Raw genomic sequence first — 18,574 nt, forward strand, 5'->3', positions numbered from 1 at the left:
ATTTTTCCACCATCTTATCCTATTACTGCTAATTATGTAAGCCTGATTTACAAATCTTTGCAAATGACCTGTTTTTCTCCATAGCTGCTTTTTTTTGTCTTTGGTGTCATGAATTTCACTTTGATGAAAGCATGACCTCCTCTTTATCATCCTTCTTTGGATATCAATGAATCCAGGGGCCAGCAAACTATAGACCATAGGCCAAATCTGGCCCATTACCTGTTTTTGTAAATAAGGTTTTAGTTGAACACAGCCATGCTCATTCATGTACATATTTTCTATGGCTGCTTTCCAACTACAATGGAAGAGCTGAATAGGTGCAACAGAGATTATATGACCTGCAAAGCCTAAATATTTACCATCTGGTCCTTTACAGAAAATGTTTGCCAACCTCTGCTTATGGGTGTCTTCTTACAATTTGTGATCTTTGATGCTGAGTTCATTTTCTGATATTAATCTAAGGGTCTTTGGGCTTTAGTACAGGCGGGGTCAGTTTCTTATTCTTTCAGTGGTGTGAGGGCACCCCAAGAGTCAAGACTACAGAAGTCTAAGCTCAGCTCCCCTAGCTGGCTGTCAGCCAAAAGTGCTATCAGCATCATCCACTAAACTAACTCTAGTTCATAAGGTTTTGTCTTTTTTTTTTTCCGGAAGAACGGGGCCCTTGGAGACCACCCCTGCCTCTTTGCAAAACTCATCAATGCCACAGAAACTCGTCCTATCCAGGACCTAACTGTTCTGCAGTGGGAGGTTGTTCATAACATCTAGCCTTTCACAATTATAACATGGAAGATTGGGATATAACATTTCTGAGTCATAAAATTGGGAGGACTTATCACATAAATAATTCTCTCTACGTGTGTGTTGGGAGGGGCTGGAATATGAGGGTATTATTCTATTACAGTATAAACAAGCCAACTCAGACATATTCATCCATTCAATATGTGATTGCCTAGTGTGTGGCGGATAGTGCACTCTGGGAAAGCAGGATAAACCCTGACCAGCCTAAAGTAGACCTCCTCCCTACCATTACTCCACTTATTTCCTTCAATGGACTTACCACCAGAATTGGGGGGGGGGGGGCGCAGCGGGGTCCATCTCCCCAACTAAACTGAAGTCTCCAATAGAGCAGAGATCTTATTCAGCTAATTCAGTGATGTATCCTCAGTATCTGACAGAAGGTAGGTGCTTAATAAAATTTAAAATAAACTATTAAGATAGAGCCATCCTCAGGAAACTTACAAGGCAGGCAGTAGCTGATTATTTCCTACCTCCTGGACATTCTTCCTTAGTTTTAATTGGGGAAAAGAACAGTCTGAACCTGAGTTTCTAGGAAGCTACATATATGACTAGACAATTTATTCTTTCATCGCGGACTTGTCAAAAACACACACTCTCTCTGTCCCCACAGAAAACAACAGATCTTCAAAAATCTTGGTTTTCAAGACATTTTACAGAATTAGATTTAACTCAGAGTCACATTCTGAAGCTATTTTTTTCTTGCACACAGTATTATCTACTGCTAAGTAACAAATTATCCTAAAATTCAGTCACTTAAAATAACAAGAGTCACTTAATACTGCTCACAGTTTCTGTGGGCCAGGAATTTGGGAGGGGTGGGAAAATCTGCCTAAAGGGTAGCTCGTACACAGAGCTGACAATTTGGGATTGACTGCTGAGAAGAAGCCTCAGTTCCTCTCCACTTGGGCCCCTCTACAGACCTGTGGAGAGTCTTCACAGCAGTGACTTTCTTCCCGGAGTGAGTAATCTAAGAGACCAGGGCAAAAGTTGAAATGTCTTCACTGACCAAGTCTTGGAGGTCGTATACCATTACTTCTGCATATTCTATTGGTCATACAGACCATCTCTGTTTCAACGTGGGAGGGGACTACACAAATGTACGAAATAGCAGAAGATAGGAATGTATTATAACAGAATGTATTATATACATTATATAATATAGGAATGTATTATAACAGAATTTGAGAAAAGAACGAGTACATTAGGTTACAAAAGCTTGTAGTAACAATCCCAGGAATAACCAGGTCTTCTGAATCCTAAGTCTTTCTATTATATCATACTATGAGTCAATGTGTTAGGTTCCCATCTTCTATCATGTAACAAAATAAATTTCAGAATTTATAAAAGAAATTAAAGTAAAAATAAAGTAAAAAATGTGGAAGAAAATAGATAACTATTAAATATAAGGACTGGAAAGGATTCTTTGAGAATAATAACAATGGAAAATGAATAAACTTTAATGACTGAAATAATATTAAACTTCTATAAATCAAAACTGGGGACAAATATAGAGGCAAATGATTGGGAGAAAAAACTAAGAGCTTTTATAAATCAGTGAGGAAAAAACGAAATCAATAAAAAATGTACAAAGAACATGACAATCACAAATGATGAAATACGAATGATCAATAAACATCTGACTTTATTAATAGTTAAAGAAATACTCTGGTAAGAAAAATATACATTTTTTTAATCTATTAGTGGGGTGTATATTTCCAAATGGGCACTCTCAGATGCTACATTTTGTGTACAAATTATTGTAACTTTTCAGGAAAGCAACTAGACAGCCATGCATAGCTAGAGGCTTAAAACTGTTCATTCCCTTTCACCTAGTAATTTCAATCCTAAAAATCTTTCTAAAGAACAGAAATGCATTTATCACCAGTAATGAAAAAACTGTTTGTTCAAAACGTTGGCTTAAAATATCTTAGTTTGTGCTGATGCTAAGTGAATTTTAAAAAGAGAACTTAAGACTTAGTAAACTAAACAAATAACTAGTATTGACTAAGTAAATAAGGCTAAAAGAAACTGCTTTAATAAACTTAAATTTGACTATGCTCTGTCTTCTATCATAAATGACACATTTCTCTGCTCTGTTTCCCTACCATTTAATGTAAAGAGATAATTTTCACTGTAAAATCATTTTGGACATAATTCAATTTGAAGTGATTTTAATGGATTTCAAAATACTTTTGTTGACAAAAGCTACTAACACCATAAAAAATTAAAAAATAAAAAAAAAAACAGTGCAATTCCAGTGTTTGAAAGGCAGCCATCTGACTCCTCTCTGGAATGTTTAAAGTGGCTCTGTCAGTTTCAAAATTGAAATATAAAATGAAGTTCTGTATTCACTTCAACCTTGGAATTAGCTACACTATTCTTACACTGTTCACCCATGAATATGATGACAAAGATTTTCTCCTGGCCCAAATTCAATTCAGGCTCCTCTGAGGCACCTTCTCCACTAGGCCTCAACCTTGGCCCATAAATACTGCAAACTCTCAGCACAAAAGATTTTATCCACCCTACTCTCCCCAAAGTTAAAAGACTTCTAACAACTCAAGGAGACCCTAGCCAGCCTTGAAAGAATTTACTGTTTGATCAAGGCAACACCTGTGACAGGCCACCCTTTCTAAAAGCATTTATTAAAACAGCTTATAATGGTGGATCCTTCCTCTGTCCCTTTAAGATGTATATGTGTCTCCTACTCAGGGACCTGAAAGCTATTTGTCTGAAATGTAATCATCAGGAAGGATGGATCTTAGTCAGTCTTAGTCTCTGTGGGAGAATAAAATTCTCAATAATAGAGAAAGCTGGCCTAACTGCATTCACACTGATCAACTCTTGTAATTTTTCACTTCCCTAACTCCACTTAGCTTCCATTCACCCCTCTTTCTACTCCTTCATTCTTCCTTTGAAAGGCCCAATTACCTCTGTATAAACTGAAGCTGAGTTCAGATCAAGCTGGACCCTCTTCCTTATTGCAAAAGTATATTACTGATTAAAATATGTCCTTACCACTAGTGTTTGGCTTTTTCTTTGACAACAGAAGGATTTTTCCTTTGCAATTTAAGAAATAGTAGGTTTGAGAGAAAGAAATATACCTCATATATCAGTATCTAATGCTACTGACATAAAAAAAAAGAGCTAAAAATACCACATATTTCTGCAAAGCCAATGAAATAATTTCCATAATTTAGAACAGTGTTCAAGTGATCCCAACACATAACTAACTAAAGGCTGAGGTGCAAATGATGGCTTAAATCCACAGAAGTTCTGAGACAAAGTATCAGAGGATTGCATGGGTTTGGACGCCATCCAACTAGGCTTATTACACAAAACAAATTCAGGTTAAGGACTTGAAGGCTCGCTAGGATTTAAATGTGAAGAAGTGAAAGAACTTCCCTAGTAAGTTGCAGTCGGATTTTTACTGGGAAAATACAGATGGTTTTATATTGGATTAGCTGAGAATTTTATTTAAGGCTACGGATGACTGTAACAATTCATACTATACCATGAAGGTTGAAAGTAAATATATTCAGAAAAAAACAACCTATTCAAATGAATTAATCCTCTGCCCTTACCCCAAATATATCAGGAGAAGGGATACATCAAAACATGAACTTATGAGAAAAAATGTCAAGGCCCTGAGTATAGGAAGAAATTAGCCTCATAAATTTGAAGAGAGACATGTTCAAGTGCTAAACCAAGAGGCTGAATCAAAGACAACCAAGGATTTTATCAATTATGAGTACGTTTATAAATTCTACAGGTTGTCTAGAACCATGTTAACTTCCCATTACTTCTATTCAAAATTAAGCAACTAAGAATAAGAAAACCTGTGCTCTAGTCAAAACTGCAATTACTTCTTGCTTGAGCAATTCACTTAGATTAATTTATTTAATCAGTGAAATAAGTGACTGGGATTAATGCCCACAGGCATTTAAGTCTGCCTTTAAAGCACTATGATTCTATCACAGCTTTAAATTTTTGAAATTAATTTACTTCCCTTTTGTTATAGGCTGAATTGTGTCCCCCCCCAACCCCATCCCATTCATATGTTTATCATATGTTTAAGTCCTAACCTCTGGTACCTCAGAAGGTGACTTTATTTGGAAACACGATCTTTAAAGAGATAATTAAGTTAAAATGAGGTCATCACGGTGGCCCTAATCCAATATGACTGGTGTCCTTTTAAGAACAGGTAATTTGGATATGGATACACACACGCACAGGGAAGACAATGTGACGATATAAGGCAAAGATGGCTATCTACAAGCAAAGAAGAGAGTCTTCTGAAAAAACCAACCCTGTCAACACCTTGATCTCAGACTTCTAGCTTCCAGAACTGTGAGAAAGTACATTTCTGTTGTTTAGGCCAGCGGTCCCCAACCTTTTTGGCACCAGGGACCAGTTTCATGGAAGACAATTTTTCCACAGACTGGGGGGGTGGGGGTGGGGGTGGGGGTATGGTCCAGGCAATAATGCGAGCCATGGGGAGCAGCAGATGAAGCTTCGTTCGCTCGTCCACCACTCACCTCCTGCTGTGAGGCCCGGTTCCTAAGAGGCCACGGACCGCTACTGGTCCGTGGCCCAGGGGTTGGGGACCCCTGGTTTAGGCGACCCAGTCTGTGGTATTTTGGTATGGCAGCCCTGGAAAACTAATACACTTTTCAATTTTCAAAAGAAAAAAAAAATTACTGACTGCCTAAGGTGTATAAGATGCTGCTACTACGATTTCTGAAGCCACTGACTTCAGACATGTACGAATGTTTATAAAATTTTGTTTTTCCTCTGAGCATATTCTGCTCAATTAAATCATGAGAGATAGCTTTAAGTTTATACAATTTATAAGAGTTTCAATTCCAAGTATATAGACATTACAACCTTCCTACAAAATTACTTTGGCAGATAAATATTATAATCTTTGTTATGAAGGTTCAGTACAGTCTAATATAACAGATTTGGAAACAATCTAAATGGCAACAGTATGAGCATGGTTTAAAAATTACAGTTTGTGATAAAACATTATGAAACTACTAAATTAGCTTTCAAAGAATACCACTGAATTACACAGAGAAATGCACATGATATAACACTGAGAGCTAAGAAGAACATGAAACTGAGTATGATCTCGATTATTATACACATACACGTGTAGACAAAAATTCATCAAAATATTAGCACTCATTATCTCTGGGTTGTGAGATTATGAGAAATAACTTTTGTACTAGAAAAGAGGTCCCATGCAAAAGCTTAATCCAGAGCAGAAATAGCATATAAATAGTTGAAATCAAATAATCAATTCTGAAATAACATAGGTTAACTGAAGTATGACATATTTATACCAATAATGTCATAGAGCCCGGAAAAAAGTACAAATCCAGCCACCATCAGACCAAGCAAGGTACTGTATGCTTACAAGACCTACTACTTATTTCTGTAACCAAGATGAATTGAATGACCAAAAGCCATGACATAGCAGGGAATTAAACTTTCAGTGCTTCAAAGAAGATTTTTTTTTAAAAATCACTGTACATAAAAACTAGTATGGCTTTTACATTTTCTTGACTCATATAACTCTTTATGTCCAAAAACAGATTTTTCAGTTACACATGAATGTTTTTTTGTTAAAAACTTTCAAAAAATTAACTTATCTTAAAAATTAGCATTTTAACCCTTAACCTAGCACATCTGTTAGGAGTAAGAAAACTTCCAAGGAAATAAGATGAACATAAAGATTTAGAGCGGTATTAGTTTGAGTGAACTATTAGAAACCTAAATATCAAATAATAAATTAGTTAAATCATAAACTATGAGTCCAGTTTTTAATATTCTTTGGATCACACAGTATTTTGAGAATTTGATAAAAGCAATGAACTCTCCTCAGAATCAGAAATACATGTATATATCCCCAAGTTTTTGCATACCATGATAGGGAGTTTACAAATAATTGAAGCTTAAACTACTTTAAGAATCCTCACACTAGAAAAATTTAATATGATGGAAACATAACGCTCATATTATATTTTTAAATGAAAAAAAGAAGAGAATAAACCAGTAGATACAAAGAAGAAAAAAAATTTACATCTATGAATGAGAGACCAAATTATTGGGAAGGGTTATCCTTGGATAGTAAAAATTACAGATAATTTTTATATTCCTCTGTGATTTTCTATATTCTCCATATTTGCTAAAATGAACTAGTTAGATAATAAAAAAAGAAACTTTAAGAATTAGAATTTATTTTGTACAAACAAAATTGTTATTAGCCAAGAAACAAAGTAGAATAGGTTCAGATAATGATCATTTTTTTCAAGTCTTTATGTATATAATAAATCACTGATGGTCACTGATAACTGGGTATACTCATGGATGGCTGGGATTATTTTGTATAAATTTGTTGGACAGAGAAATGCCAGGGTAAATATTTCCTATTTCATATAATGCTATAAACTTAAAAGCAATCATAGGTAATAAATGAAGTCCTCCTTTATAAATACAAAACTTTTTTTTTTTTTTGCTTTTGGACTTCAGAATATTTTCAAAGTGTCTAAAATAAACTTTTAAAGAAACAAAGACTAGAACAAAAAACTTACATTTTCTATTGTGTATTAACAGAGCTTGTTTCAAATCTATTGTTGCTCTTCCTAATAAAGCATCTGCTTTTAAAGTGTGATGACTCCAAACTCGAAATTCCAATGTAGTCTGTGGGGTCACATTTCTGTAAGAGTAAAATTATAACAAATATACAGGAGAGTACGGTTTACTTCAATAATTCTGAAAAGCCATAAATTCAGTTTATTTGAGGAAAAAATATTATATGAAACAGTAAACCACATGAATTATAAATAAAAACAAATATTTACTTTCAAGTACATTAGGACTTTAATACCCAGATTAAAAGTTTTTGTAATTAACAAACCAAAGCACCAGCAATACATCAAATGTCTTATTAAGACTTCAAAATAACACAATTTCTACTCGAACTAATACCTAAAGATTTAAGACAGTTGATTGCATTGGTTATAACACTTTTACTATACACAAATTTATAACATTATATTTCAGAAATGCCAAATGATTTTCTACCCTATTTATTTTTATAAGACAGTAAGAAAAAATATCGCTATATGGAAAACATTAGTTTGTAAAGCAAAAACAAGGACTATTACGCTTCATTTCTAAATAAAATCAAAGAAACCAAAATTTTTTTCATACTTAAAATTGTCTAGTCACACTAAAAAATAGCATTCCTTACTCTGAAGTCACCTTACCAAAAAAACCCAAAAAATACCACCAAAAGAAAAACATTCCAAGAAGCACACTCTCTTTTAAAAATTTTGCATTCTTTATATACCAGATACTTACACAGTTAGCTGTTCATCCCATTTTGGATTAGAAGAACTACTGGATTTTGCTGTTTTCTTACTTTCTCCATCTACAACTACTTCTGTATATATTGCTGTTCCAAACCAGTTCTTTTTTCTTTTTAGTTTGGCACTAGAAACTAACAGAAACATGATAATCACTAGTGAATATATTTAGCCACAAAGTAGTATAAATCAATAAAAATGGAATTGTGCGTCTTGTGCAACTCAAACTATTTTCACTGGCAGGATGGAGAAACAATATAAAAGAGCTACTGTTAATGCCTGAGAACCATTTGACTTTAACAGCTTTATTGAAGTAATTCACATAGCATATAATTCACCCATTTAAACTGCACAATAGTTTTAATATATTCACAGAGTTGTGCAACCATCACCGTAAGTAATTTTAAAACATATTCATTACCCCCAAAAGAAACCCCATATCATTAAGCAGTCACCCTCCTATTCCATCCCACTTCCTCCCCACCAGCCCTAGGCAACTATTAACCTATTCTGTCTCTATAGATTTGCCTATTCTGGACAATTCATATAAATGAAATGGTCTTTTGTGACTGGCTTCTTTCACTTAGCATACTTTCAAAGTTCATCCATGTTGTAGTATGTACCAGTATTTTCATTCATTTTATTGACAAATAATATTTCACTGTATAGGCATACCACTTTTTATTTATCCACTCAGCAGTTGATATAGACATTTGGGTTGTTTCCACTTTTGGGCTACTGTGTATAATACTGCTATAAACATTCACGTACAAATAGAACTACCATATGACCCAGCAATCCCACTACTGGGCATATACCCTGAGAAAACCAAAATTCAAAAAGAGTCATGTACCAAAATGTTCATTGCAGCTCTATTTACAATAGCCTGGAGATGGAAACAACCTAAGTGCCCATCATCAGATGAATGGATAAAGAAGATGTGGCACATATATACAATGGAATATTACTCAGCCATAAAAAGAAACGAAATTGAGCTATTTGTAATGAGGTGGATAGACCTAGAGTCTGTCATACAGAGTGAAGTAACTCAGAAAGAAAAAGACAAATACCATATGCTAACACATATATATGGAATTTAAGAAAAAAAAAATGTCATGAAGAACCTAGGGGTAAGGCAGGAATAAAGACGCAGACCTCCTAGAGAACGGACTTGAGGTTATGGGGAGGGGGAAGGGTGAGCTGTGACAGGGCGAGAGAGAGTCATGGACATATACACACTAACAAACGTAGTAAGGGAGATAGCTAGTGGGAAGTAGCCGCATGGCACAGGGATATTGGCTCGGTGCTTTGTGACAGCCTGGAGGGCCTTTGTTACAACTGATAAACTAAAAATATGGAACACTTCACGAATTTGCATGTCATCCTTGTTCAGGGGCCATGCTAATCTTCTTTACATCGTTCCAATTTTTTTAGTATATGTGCTGCTGAAGCGAGCACTTTAATACATTATTTTTAAATGACCTAAATGAAAACACTAATATTGGGATTTCTGGGGGGCGGGGAGGACAGAGGAGAAGGGAAGAAAACTCTAAAATTCAAATGAAATGTAAAGAAAATTAGAGAATAATAAAGGCATATTTTAAAATGTAAAGTAATAATAGATTTCTCCCCCAATGTATTTCTTAAAAGTACTGTAAAATGAAAATAAAACAGCCTGACTGTGCTATAAGGGCAGAGGTGAAAAGAAAAGAACAAATAAGATATTAGTACATGATAATGGTAGCATTTCAAATCAATGGGAAAAGATAGATTATTCCATAAATGCTGAAGCGTCTGAAAAGAATAAAGTTAAACCCATAATTCACAGCACTCTTACAAAAATATGATACATATCGTTACATTTTTTAATTTTAAAATTAAACTATTAAGGTACTATAAGACACTATAGTTAAAAAATTATAAATGTGAATATAACAGCCCATTAGTTTTTCAATCTCAAATCTTATCTTCTTATCCATCTTGCACACTTTGTTTCTGTCACTTTCCTGTAGAAAGCCTGAAATCTAGACTAATGAAGATGATAACACTTCTGTGTACTATTAACTCTTATGTACAGCTGCTTCTCTATAGTACACATTATAGCATGTTATGGTAGGTAGTTTTCACTTTGGCTTTTTTCTGTTACAGTTTTCCTGCTTTCATGACCAATATTCTTATTCTTATCTGTTGCTGCCAATCAGATATGGGTTACGAAGAGAAATAAGAATAAAAATATATAAGCTAGGGCTTCCCTGGGGCGCAGTGGTTGAGAGTCTGCCTGCCAATGCAGGGGACACGGGTTCATGCCCCGGTCCGGGAAGATCCCACATGCCGTGGAGCGGCTGGGCCCGTGAGCCATGGCCGCCGAGCCTGCACGTCTGGAGCCTGTGCTCCGCAACAGGAGAGGCCACAACAGGGAGAGACCCACGTACCACAAAAAAAAAAAAAATTAAAGAAAAATCAATACAGAGGTCACTGTTACCTAATAAAAGGAGCAACAACATAAGACCTTGGTTGGTTTCTTATTACTAATGGAAGGCATTTAATCTGATTCTCAGTTCCTTCCTTGGTAAAACTGGAGTACATATTTATTACATAAGGCACTGTTAGATCAATAAGATTGTGGATTTTAAGGTGTTTTGTAATTTAAAAAACCAGATCAACAAAATGAAAGAAAGGCAAAGGCAAGGAAAAAAGAGGAAAAGCAAGGCACTAAAACCTGGTGCCATTTAGCACAGGTCCAAGTTTGGTTTCCCAAGAGCATCACTGTATTTCAAAGGAGAATAATAACTGATATGTGAAATGATAAATACTGTGGAGGCACTATCTTGGCTAATTACATTCCTTTGGTCCATACCTATTTTCCAATTGGTTCTCTAGACTTCCGGTGATTCTATTAGCTACCTGATAGCTTCTCTGTAAGTTGCCTTTTGGCTCAAATCAGCTAGATCAGCTCTTTGCTACTTCAATTAAGTACTCATACATTAGGTAAAGAACAGGAAGAAAGTCACACCTCAGATATGTAGGCCACAGGTCCTGCACAAGCAACACTGTAACCAAATATACGGCTCTAAGCTTATGCAGAGCAAAAGCAGAAGTATTAGAAATTACACGTATAACTGGTTCTTAAGTGCAATACACATCAGAATTACCAGGAAATTGCTTCAAAACATGTAAGTTCTCAGTTCACAGAAAACTAAATACAAATATCCCTTAAACATGGCTCAACCTCACTTATAATGAGAGAAATGATATTTAAAATGACACGATACCACTTCTGACCTGTCAACATGCCTGACAGCATATCTTGATGAGGCTATAGGAAAACAGGCATTCTCATAGACAGCTGGTGGGAACACAGAAATAGTACAGATCCTATGGAGAGGAACTTGGCAACATAGTTGGCCTTTGACCAACAGGGGTTTGAACTGCGTGGATCCGCTTACACGCAGGTTTTTTTAAAATAAGGACATATCGCAGTACTACACGATCAACGGTTGGTTGAATCCATGGGTGTGCAACCATGGACACTGAGGGCTGACTGTAAAGTTATACACGGATTTTCAACTGCACAGGAGTCAGCACCCATAAACCCTGCAGTTCAGGGATCAACTGTGATTGACATTATTACACGTGCTTACTCTCTGACCCAGCAATCTCATTCTAGGATTCTATCCTAATGACACGAGCAAAAATAAGAAATGACATTCGCACGAAGCTCTTTACTGTAGCATAGGACTATCTGCAATAACAAAACATGGTACCCAATGTCCATCAATAGGGGGCTAGCTGAATTAATTTTGGTATATCTAGTCAATAGAGTGCTGTGTAGCGATAAAAAGGTGTATGGAATACCCTGCTACGGATATTACTCCAGGATATTACTGTTAAATGAAGAAAAGCAAGGTGCAGAAACTAGGTGCTAAGAACTAGAGGGTTGGGAGGAGAGATGTGAATACATACACTGTGCATATCTGCTTATATTTTCAAAAAGAAGAAATGGAAGGATAAATGAAAATAAATAAAAATGTTTACCAAAAGGGCAAGGGAGAGACGGGGGAGGAATGGGATAAAGTAGCCAGACTTCTCCAAATATACCTTAATTTAATAATTTTGACTCCAGAACTGTATAAATGTTTTGTATGGTGATAAAACAAAATTAAATAAAAAGTAAATAACTAAAAGCAGTGAATCTAACTAGTCCAGTTGGTGGCATAACCAAATAGAAAATTAAGTTACTTTGAAACATGGTACTCTGACTATACATCCTAAGGAGGGGAAGCTCACAAAGAAATCTTAAAACTGTGATGAGTGGGCCTGTTACTTTCGGTAATTTTAACTTTGCTATTCTGTGTATGTTAGGATAAAACAGATATAACTGTGTTAACATCATTTAGAATTAAAATTCTGAGGTTAAGAGAAAAGAGATAGAAATATAAAGTCAAATGAAGTAAAAATAACTTTTTGCTCCTTTTAGTGGAAAATGGTTACTTAGAGGCTATAGCTATTATTTTGAATTGCAAATATCAGCATGAACTCAGGATTTGTTTTTTGCTTTCTAAGACAATAAACATTTCCTAGTTCTCGTTCACTGAAAACTCCTAGAAACAACTGACCTCACAGTAATGAGTACCATGGGAATTACAGTATATCTCCTTCTTATTCTAAGCTCAATCCTGCCCCACCTAAGGCAAATATTATTTCTAATGTTATAAGCATAGAGGCACATACAAACACCCCTCCTTTTTCACATCCATATGGTCACATACTAAACACACTATTCCAGAACTTGCTCTTTCACTTAATATTATCTTAGAACTTGGCTCTTACTGGTACCCGTATTCATTTACTTCATGTCATTGTTTATCTAGAATTCCACTGTCAGTTTTTTGCTATTAAAAACTCTCTCTCACTCTCTCTCTGTTACTTCTACTAATTCATCTTGTAGATATTTATATATAAAAAAACTATATACATATATTATATATGGACATTATTTATATGCATTAATAAATAATATAAATACCTACAAAATAAATCTCTACTAGTAAAATTGCTGGTTTAAGGACCACTCCTTGAATCATTATTCCAACTAGCTAAAATAAATTGTCTGAAGTCACCTAAAAAAAGGCTCTTTCATGCTTTTACATATGCTGTTCCCTCTCTCTCTCATGCTTTTAGCTGCCAATCTAATTTGAAATGAACTCTGAGCCCTCCTACAAGAGTCAAAGTGTTACCCTCTGTGAGTCTTTCTCTTACCCTATTCTCCTAGATCTATAGGCCATCTCCAATCCCAAGCAGACCTATGACACTTTCCTCTAAGTTCTCACTGCATCCAGTTAATGATCACTTTGCATGGTAACTGTCCATGCAAAACAAATCTGTCTCAACATTATATAGTAAGTTCCTGGAGTACTAGGGCCTGTGTTTTCATATATAGAATTCCACTTAACAAATATTTGCCCAATGATTAAATGAATAGCTTAAATGGATGAAAAAAGGCTTTTAGCATCCTTCTCCATCCTAATAATCATTTAAGGACCAGCTCAATGGTGTTTATTCCAATACACAAATTCTCCCACCACCAGAGGATATAGCTTCTCTGCATCCAGCACAGGTTCAATAAACACTTACTGAACACATAAAATATTTTTAGAGGGTTTCTAGCTTTGAGGCCTATTGCAACAAATACACCATGGCATGAATCTAAAAGAAAATATACTTATGAAATAAGTCTGCTGAATTAGGTATTAAAAAGAAAGTTTCATCAAGGAACTACTATTTTAAATTATTGTGAAAATAACTTACCAGTTACCTGTAACTGTAACCTTCCACTGTCATTATTACTAGTATCAGACCTTGGTGAAGCAGTGGCCATGTCCCAAAATTCAGCTTAAACCTACAAAAAAGTTAATTTATTCATATATTAGAGATTATAATTTTCAATATGATTAACACTGTTTACTTGAATTAACTAAGAAACCACACTTAAGAGAATATTTTCAACCCATCACATGTTGATATAGCCACAGCTGTCCCCCATTTAAAATTAAGACTTATTATTATTGTAAGAACTACAAGAGAATATGGCTAAGTAACCATATCTGGGTCAACTTGAGCAATAAAATAAATGATGGTACTAAGAATCCAGGGTCATGTGTTGATTTATAAATCAAACAAATACACAAATAATTTTTATATGTTTATTTTTACATATTATATAATATTATACAGTATTAATTTACTACCTGAACCACCTAAGTAAACTGTCCCTTTACTCTTTAATACTTTAGTATGTATTTCCTATGAATAAAAATATTCTCACAATACAATACAATAATAGAATTCAGGAACTTAGCTAGTACATTATTATTATCTAATATACAGTCCATATACTATAATTTCATCACCTGTCCCAACAATGTCCTTTATCATAATCTTTAAATACAGTACCTAGAGCAGGTTTATATATTACATTAAGTTGTCATGTCCCCAGTAAATCCTGCATGTTTCTTTTTATAGATAATTTTTTTCAAGTTCTGTTTCACTGCTCCACCCAATTTTTAGTTTTTAAATAAAATACAAAGCAGCTTTCTTCTGCATGGCAAATATTTTAAGGCTAACCTTCTATACACTTTTAACCTACTAACATAAAGTAGAACATTCAGGGCAAGATTGAGAAATATTAACAAATATGTTTCTTACCCTTTATGAACTTTACATATTATGATCATTAAACAAACTTTTAAAAATTAGTTTTAGCAATAAAAGATAAAATAAAACATGGTCAAGCAAAGAGACTATGAAAATGGCATTGCATATCTGAAAAAGAATCATATAGAATTTGTTTAAACTCTTCATTTTAGAATAGTTTCAGATTTACAGAAAAGTTGTGAAGATAACAGAGTTCTCATATACCCTATACCCAGTTTCCCCTACTATTAATTTCTTATATTAGTATGCTACACTTGTCATAATCAATGAACCAATATCAATATATTATTAATTAAAATCCATAGTTTACTCAGATTAGACAGAACTTAAGAATCAGTAAACTTGAACATAAACCTAAAAAAATCATTTAGAAGTAATGCTGAAATAAACAGCTTGAAAATATGAAAAAGAAGCTAAAAGACGTGAAAGATAAAACGTGACCTGAAATATATTTCTACTCATAATCTCAGAAAATGAAGAAAGAGGAGGTCATACCAGGAGAGAAAATGACTTAATTTTCTGGAGCCATGAAAAACATTTATTCACAATTCTAAGAAATACAATATATATAAAAGAGGCAGGATAAACATAAAGACACTCACATTTGGACACAAAGCAGTCAAACTGCAGAACACCAAAAGAGAGCATGTTAAAAGCAATCAGAAAGAAAAGTGATTACATATAAAAGAAGAGAGTAAAGTGATAGCAGAATTCTCAACAGCAGCAATGGAAGCACAAAAGGTAGAACAAGCATCTATGTGCAAAGAACTGAGACAAAAATTATTCAACCACTAAAACTCTCTCTGGGACACAGAAGGCATTAAGACTTTGCCAGATAAACCAAAAGAGAGTTTACCGGCAGCAGACCTTTACTTCAACAAAATCTAAAGGACATGTTTCATAAAAGAGTAAAATTACACACAAGGATGATCTGAGATGCAAGAAGGAAAAGACGAGTAAAGAAATTAGTAAGCATACAAATAAATCTAAATAAACATTGTCTGAATAAAATAACAATAACAACATCTTATTATGGTATTTAAATAAAACCCGTATAAACCGTTCAAATATGGAATAAGGAACAGAAGCATATAATGGAGGAGCAGGGTAGGAAGAGAGAGGATAGGAGTTGGTGATGTAAATTCTTGCATTGTCCAGCAGAGGGATTATGATCTGGTTTAACTTTAGCCTATATATTAATAGTATGTCAGCAGAATTTCAAGGGTAATCATAAAAGAATAGAAATAAGTGAGTGTAATTTCCAAACTAGTAGAGAAGAGAATACAATTTAAAAAAAAAAAAATCAATTCCCAAAAAAAGGCTAGAAAAGGAAAGGGAAAAAAAAAAGGCATAAAGCAACCCGGACTATCAGAAAGCACAAAGAGAGTTCAAATATAGAAATAATCACAATAAATGTATACGGACAAATTCAAAAGTAAGACAAGAGACACCTACAAAATAAAGATGCTGATTGGATGAAAGCAAAAATATGGAAAAGGACATATTAGGCAAATATAAACAAAAAGAAAGCTGGGATTAGTTATAATAGCAGAAAAAGAGCATTATTAGGGAGAACAAAGAAAATGATACAAGATCCAATCTAGTAAGTAGAAAATAAAACTCCAAATTTGCATGCTTAAAAAAAAAAAAAAGAAAAAAAGCCTCGTTTTGGTTCTTTCCCCTAGCCCAGCAAAGTGACCTGAGCCAAGAAGAATGGGAACCCTATCTCCCTAACAGGCTTACAGGCTGAGGATGGTAGTAACACTGGTGGAAGCAGCATCTATATCCCCAAACCAGTCAGCTGGACTGATAGAACAGATGATCTGGAGGATGTTTCAAGCACTTGGCACAGTTAGGATGACAACATGTATAAGGCACCTGCAACTAACCAATACATCCTGCCCACTGCTCCACAGGCTGCCTGGGAACCAGAGCCATTTCCCCATCTGCCACCCTACACTGCTTTTCTGGGGAACCCAACTTGTGATAGACAGAAGTCTCCATTAAGGAATTCTTTAGAGGATTAAGTATCAGTGCAGCGTATTTACCATGCGAACCCAGTAATCCAGAGAGGTTGAAAGGTTTCAATAATGCTGAGTTTGAGAACCTGGAGTCCCTGCTCTGTGTCCTCAACCTCAATAAAAAAATCTCTAGGTAACTGAATTCCAGGGGACACTGCTAATCAAGCACGGGAAAAAGACAAGGATGATCATTCTTTGGGCTGAAAAAGAAATCAGCTTTCTCACAAAATCGATACAGACTTGAGGAACTGTCCTGCCATAGACAGCTTGGATTTGACTATCCACCTAGGAGAGGTGAAGAGAGCTTTGAAGGCAAACACTGTGATCACTACGGAGGCCAGGACTGCTATCATGACTAAGGCAGCAGAGACCATGGTAGAGGCTATGACTTCAGGATAAACAATGGCAGAAATGCAAGTCGTAGTGGGTACTATAGGGATGACGACTACAGAGGAAGCAGGACCACTGTGAAGATGGATAGACAGGACATTCAGTCGTGGAGCACCAAAGACAACTGGTCTCCAGATGATTACAGGTGTGATGATAGAGGACCCTCCCAGAGACCCAAACTGAATCTAAAGCCTCAGAGTAGTCCTAAGGAAGATGACTCCTCTGCTGGTACTTCCCAGTTTAGTCAAGCAGCTTCCATCTTTGGAGCAGCAAAGCCTGCTGACCCACCTGTGAGACAGCAAGTAGAAGACCAGCTACAGAAGGAAAGGGAGAAATCGCAGCATCAGTTCGATGAACCAAAACTAGAATGACAGCCTCAGGAGAGACACCCAAACTGGCAGAGTGAAGAAAATTTAGAACAGTAATGGTCAAAGACAGGAAGTGCGTCATCTCAGATTGGGACCTTGCCACATCTGCCAGAAGTCAGACGGGGATGCATGAAGGAGAGTGAGATGTCTCTGGAAAATGAAATACTCACTAAGGCAAAAGACTGTCACTCTCCAACTTCTAAGCTTCCCAAACCTGATTAGCTACTAAAGGCAATGCTGGCCCCTCCATCAACAGAGAATGCTTGGGTGAAGTGAAGTGCTAATCTTTCTACTTGATCTCAGAGCTCAAACATAGAGCAGCAATCCCCTACAAGTGATGAAGGAAAAGTCACTCCAGCTCAACATCTCAGGAAAGATGAAACCTGGAAAGATGAAAATAAAACAGATTTGGTGAGTGTCCCAAAAGGTGAAAGTGGGAACTCAAGCATGGACCAAGAGATGAAGGAACAAAGACTAATGGAAGAAGTCTGAAAGGAAACATAACAAAGGATCAAGAACTCCAATCTGCAGCTGAGCCAAAGAACCCTGAAGAATCCAGCTTCTGAGTTCAGTACTGTGAGTATGCTGCTCTCCCAGTTGACAGTGAAAATTAAAATAGAATTCTACATACTGTGCTTTCTCCTGGTCTCTCTTTACCATGGAACATTTCTAAGCAAATCAAATCTCTATCCATACAAGGCAAAATAAAATTCACCATCTCCTGGGGGGAGAAAAGCCTCCAAAGATTGTTAGAACCACAGAAAGAAACTGACAAATTGACCATTGCCTTGGGCGATTTCAACACACACTAATTTTCCATGGATCAAGTGGACCAAAACAGATGAAACTATTTGCAAAGCAGAAATAGAGACATGATGAAGAGAATAAACACGTGGACACTAGCGGG

General features: G+C 35.5%; 1 protein-coding gene, 1 non-coding gene and 1 pseudogene across 5 annotated transcripts in view; 1 reads left to right on the plus strand and 2 right to left on the minus strand.

The window, feature by feature from the left end:
- WWP1 (WW domain containing E3 ubiquitin protein ligase 1) overlaps window positions 1–18,574 on the minus strand; it is a 112,515-nt gene that overhangs the window by 65,701 nt on the left and 28,240 nt on the right. For all 4 annotated transcript variants that reach the window (XM_027089767.1, XM_027089769.1, XM_027089766.1 and 1 more), the window contains 3 exons: window positions 13,983–14,073; window positions 8,170–8,308; window positions 7,398–7,522 (listed from right to left, as the gene is read on the minus strand). In XM_027089767.1, coding sequence (XP_026945568.1) covers window positions 7,398–7,522; window positions 8,170–8,308; window positions 13,983–14,052 — 334 coding nt within the window. In that variant the 5' untranslated portion in view covers window positions 14,053–14,073. The remainder of the gene's footprint in view (window positions 1–7,397; window positions 7,523–8,169; window positions 8,309–13,982; window positions 14,074–18,574) is intronic.
- Window positions 9,523–9,632, minus strand: LOC113611187 (U6 spliceosomal RNA). Its single transcript, XR_003429379.1, has one exon. It is a non-coding gene; the product is annotated as a U6 spliceosomal RNA (small nuclear RNA).
- On the plus strand, window positions 16,592–18,551 carry LOC113611143 (eukaryotic translation initiation factor 4B pseudogene; annotated as a pseudogene).

The sequence above is a fragment of the Aethalodelphis obliquidens genome, unplaced genomic scaffold, assembly GCF_003676395.1.
Source record: "Aethalodelphis obliquidens isolate GAN/ISIS:26980383/991018 unplaced genomic scaffold, ASM367639v1 scaffold68, whole genome shotgun sequence".
Classification (NCBI taxonomy): domain Eukaryota; kingdom Metazoa; phylum Chordata; class Mammalia; order Artiodactyla; family Delphinidae; genus Aethalodelphis; species Aethalodelphis obliquidens.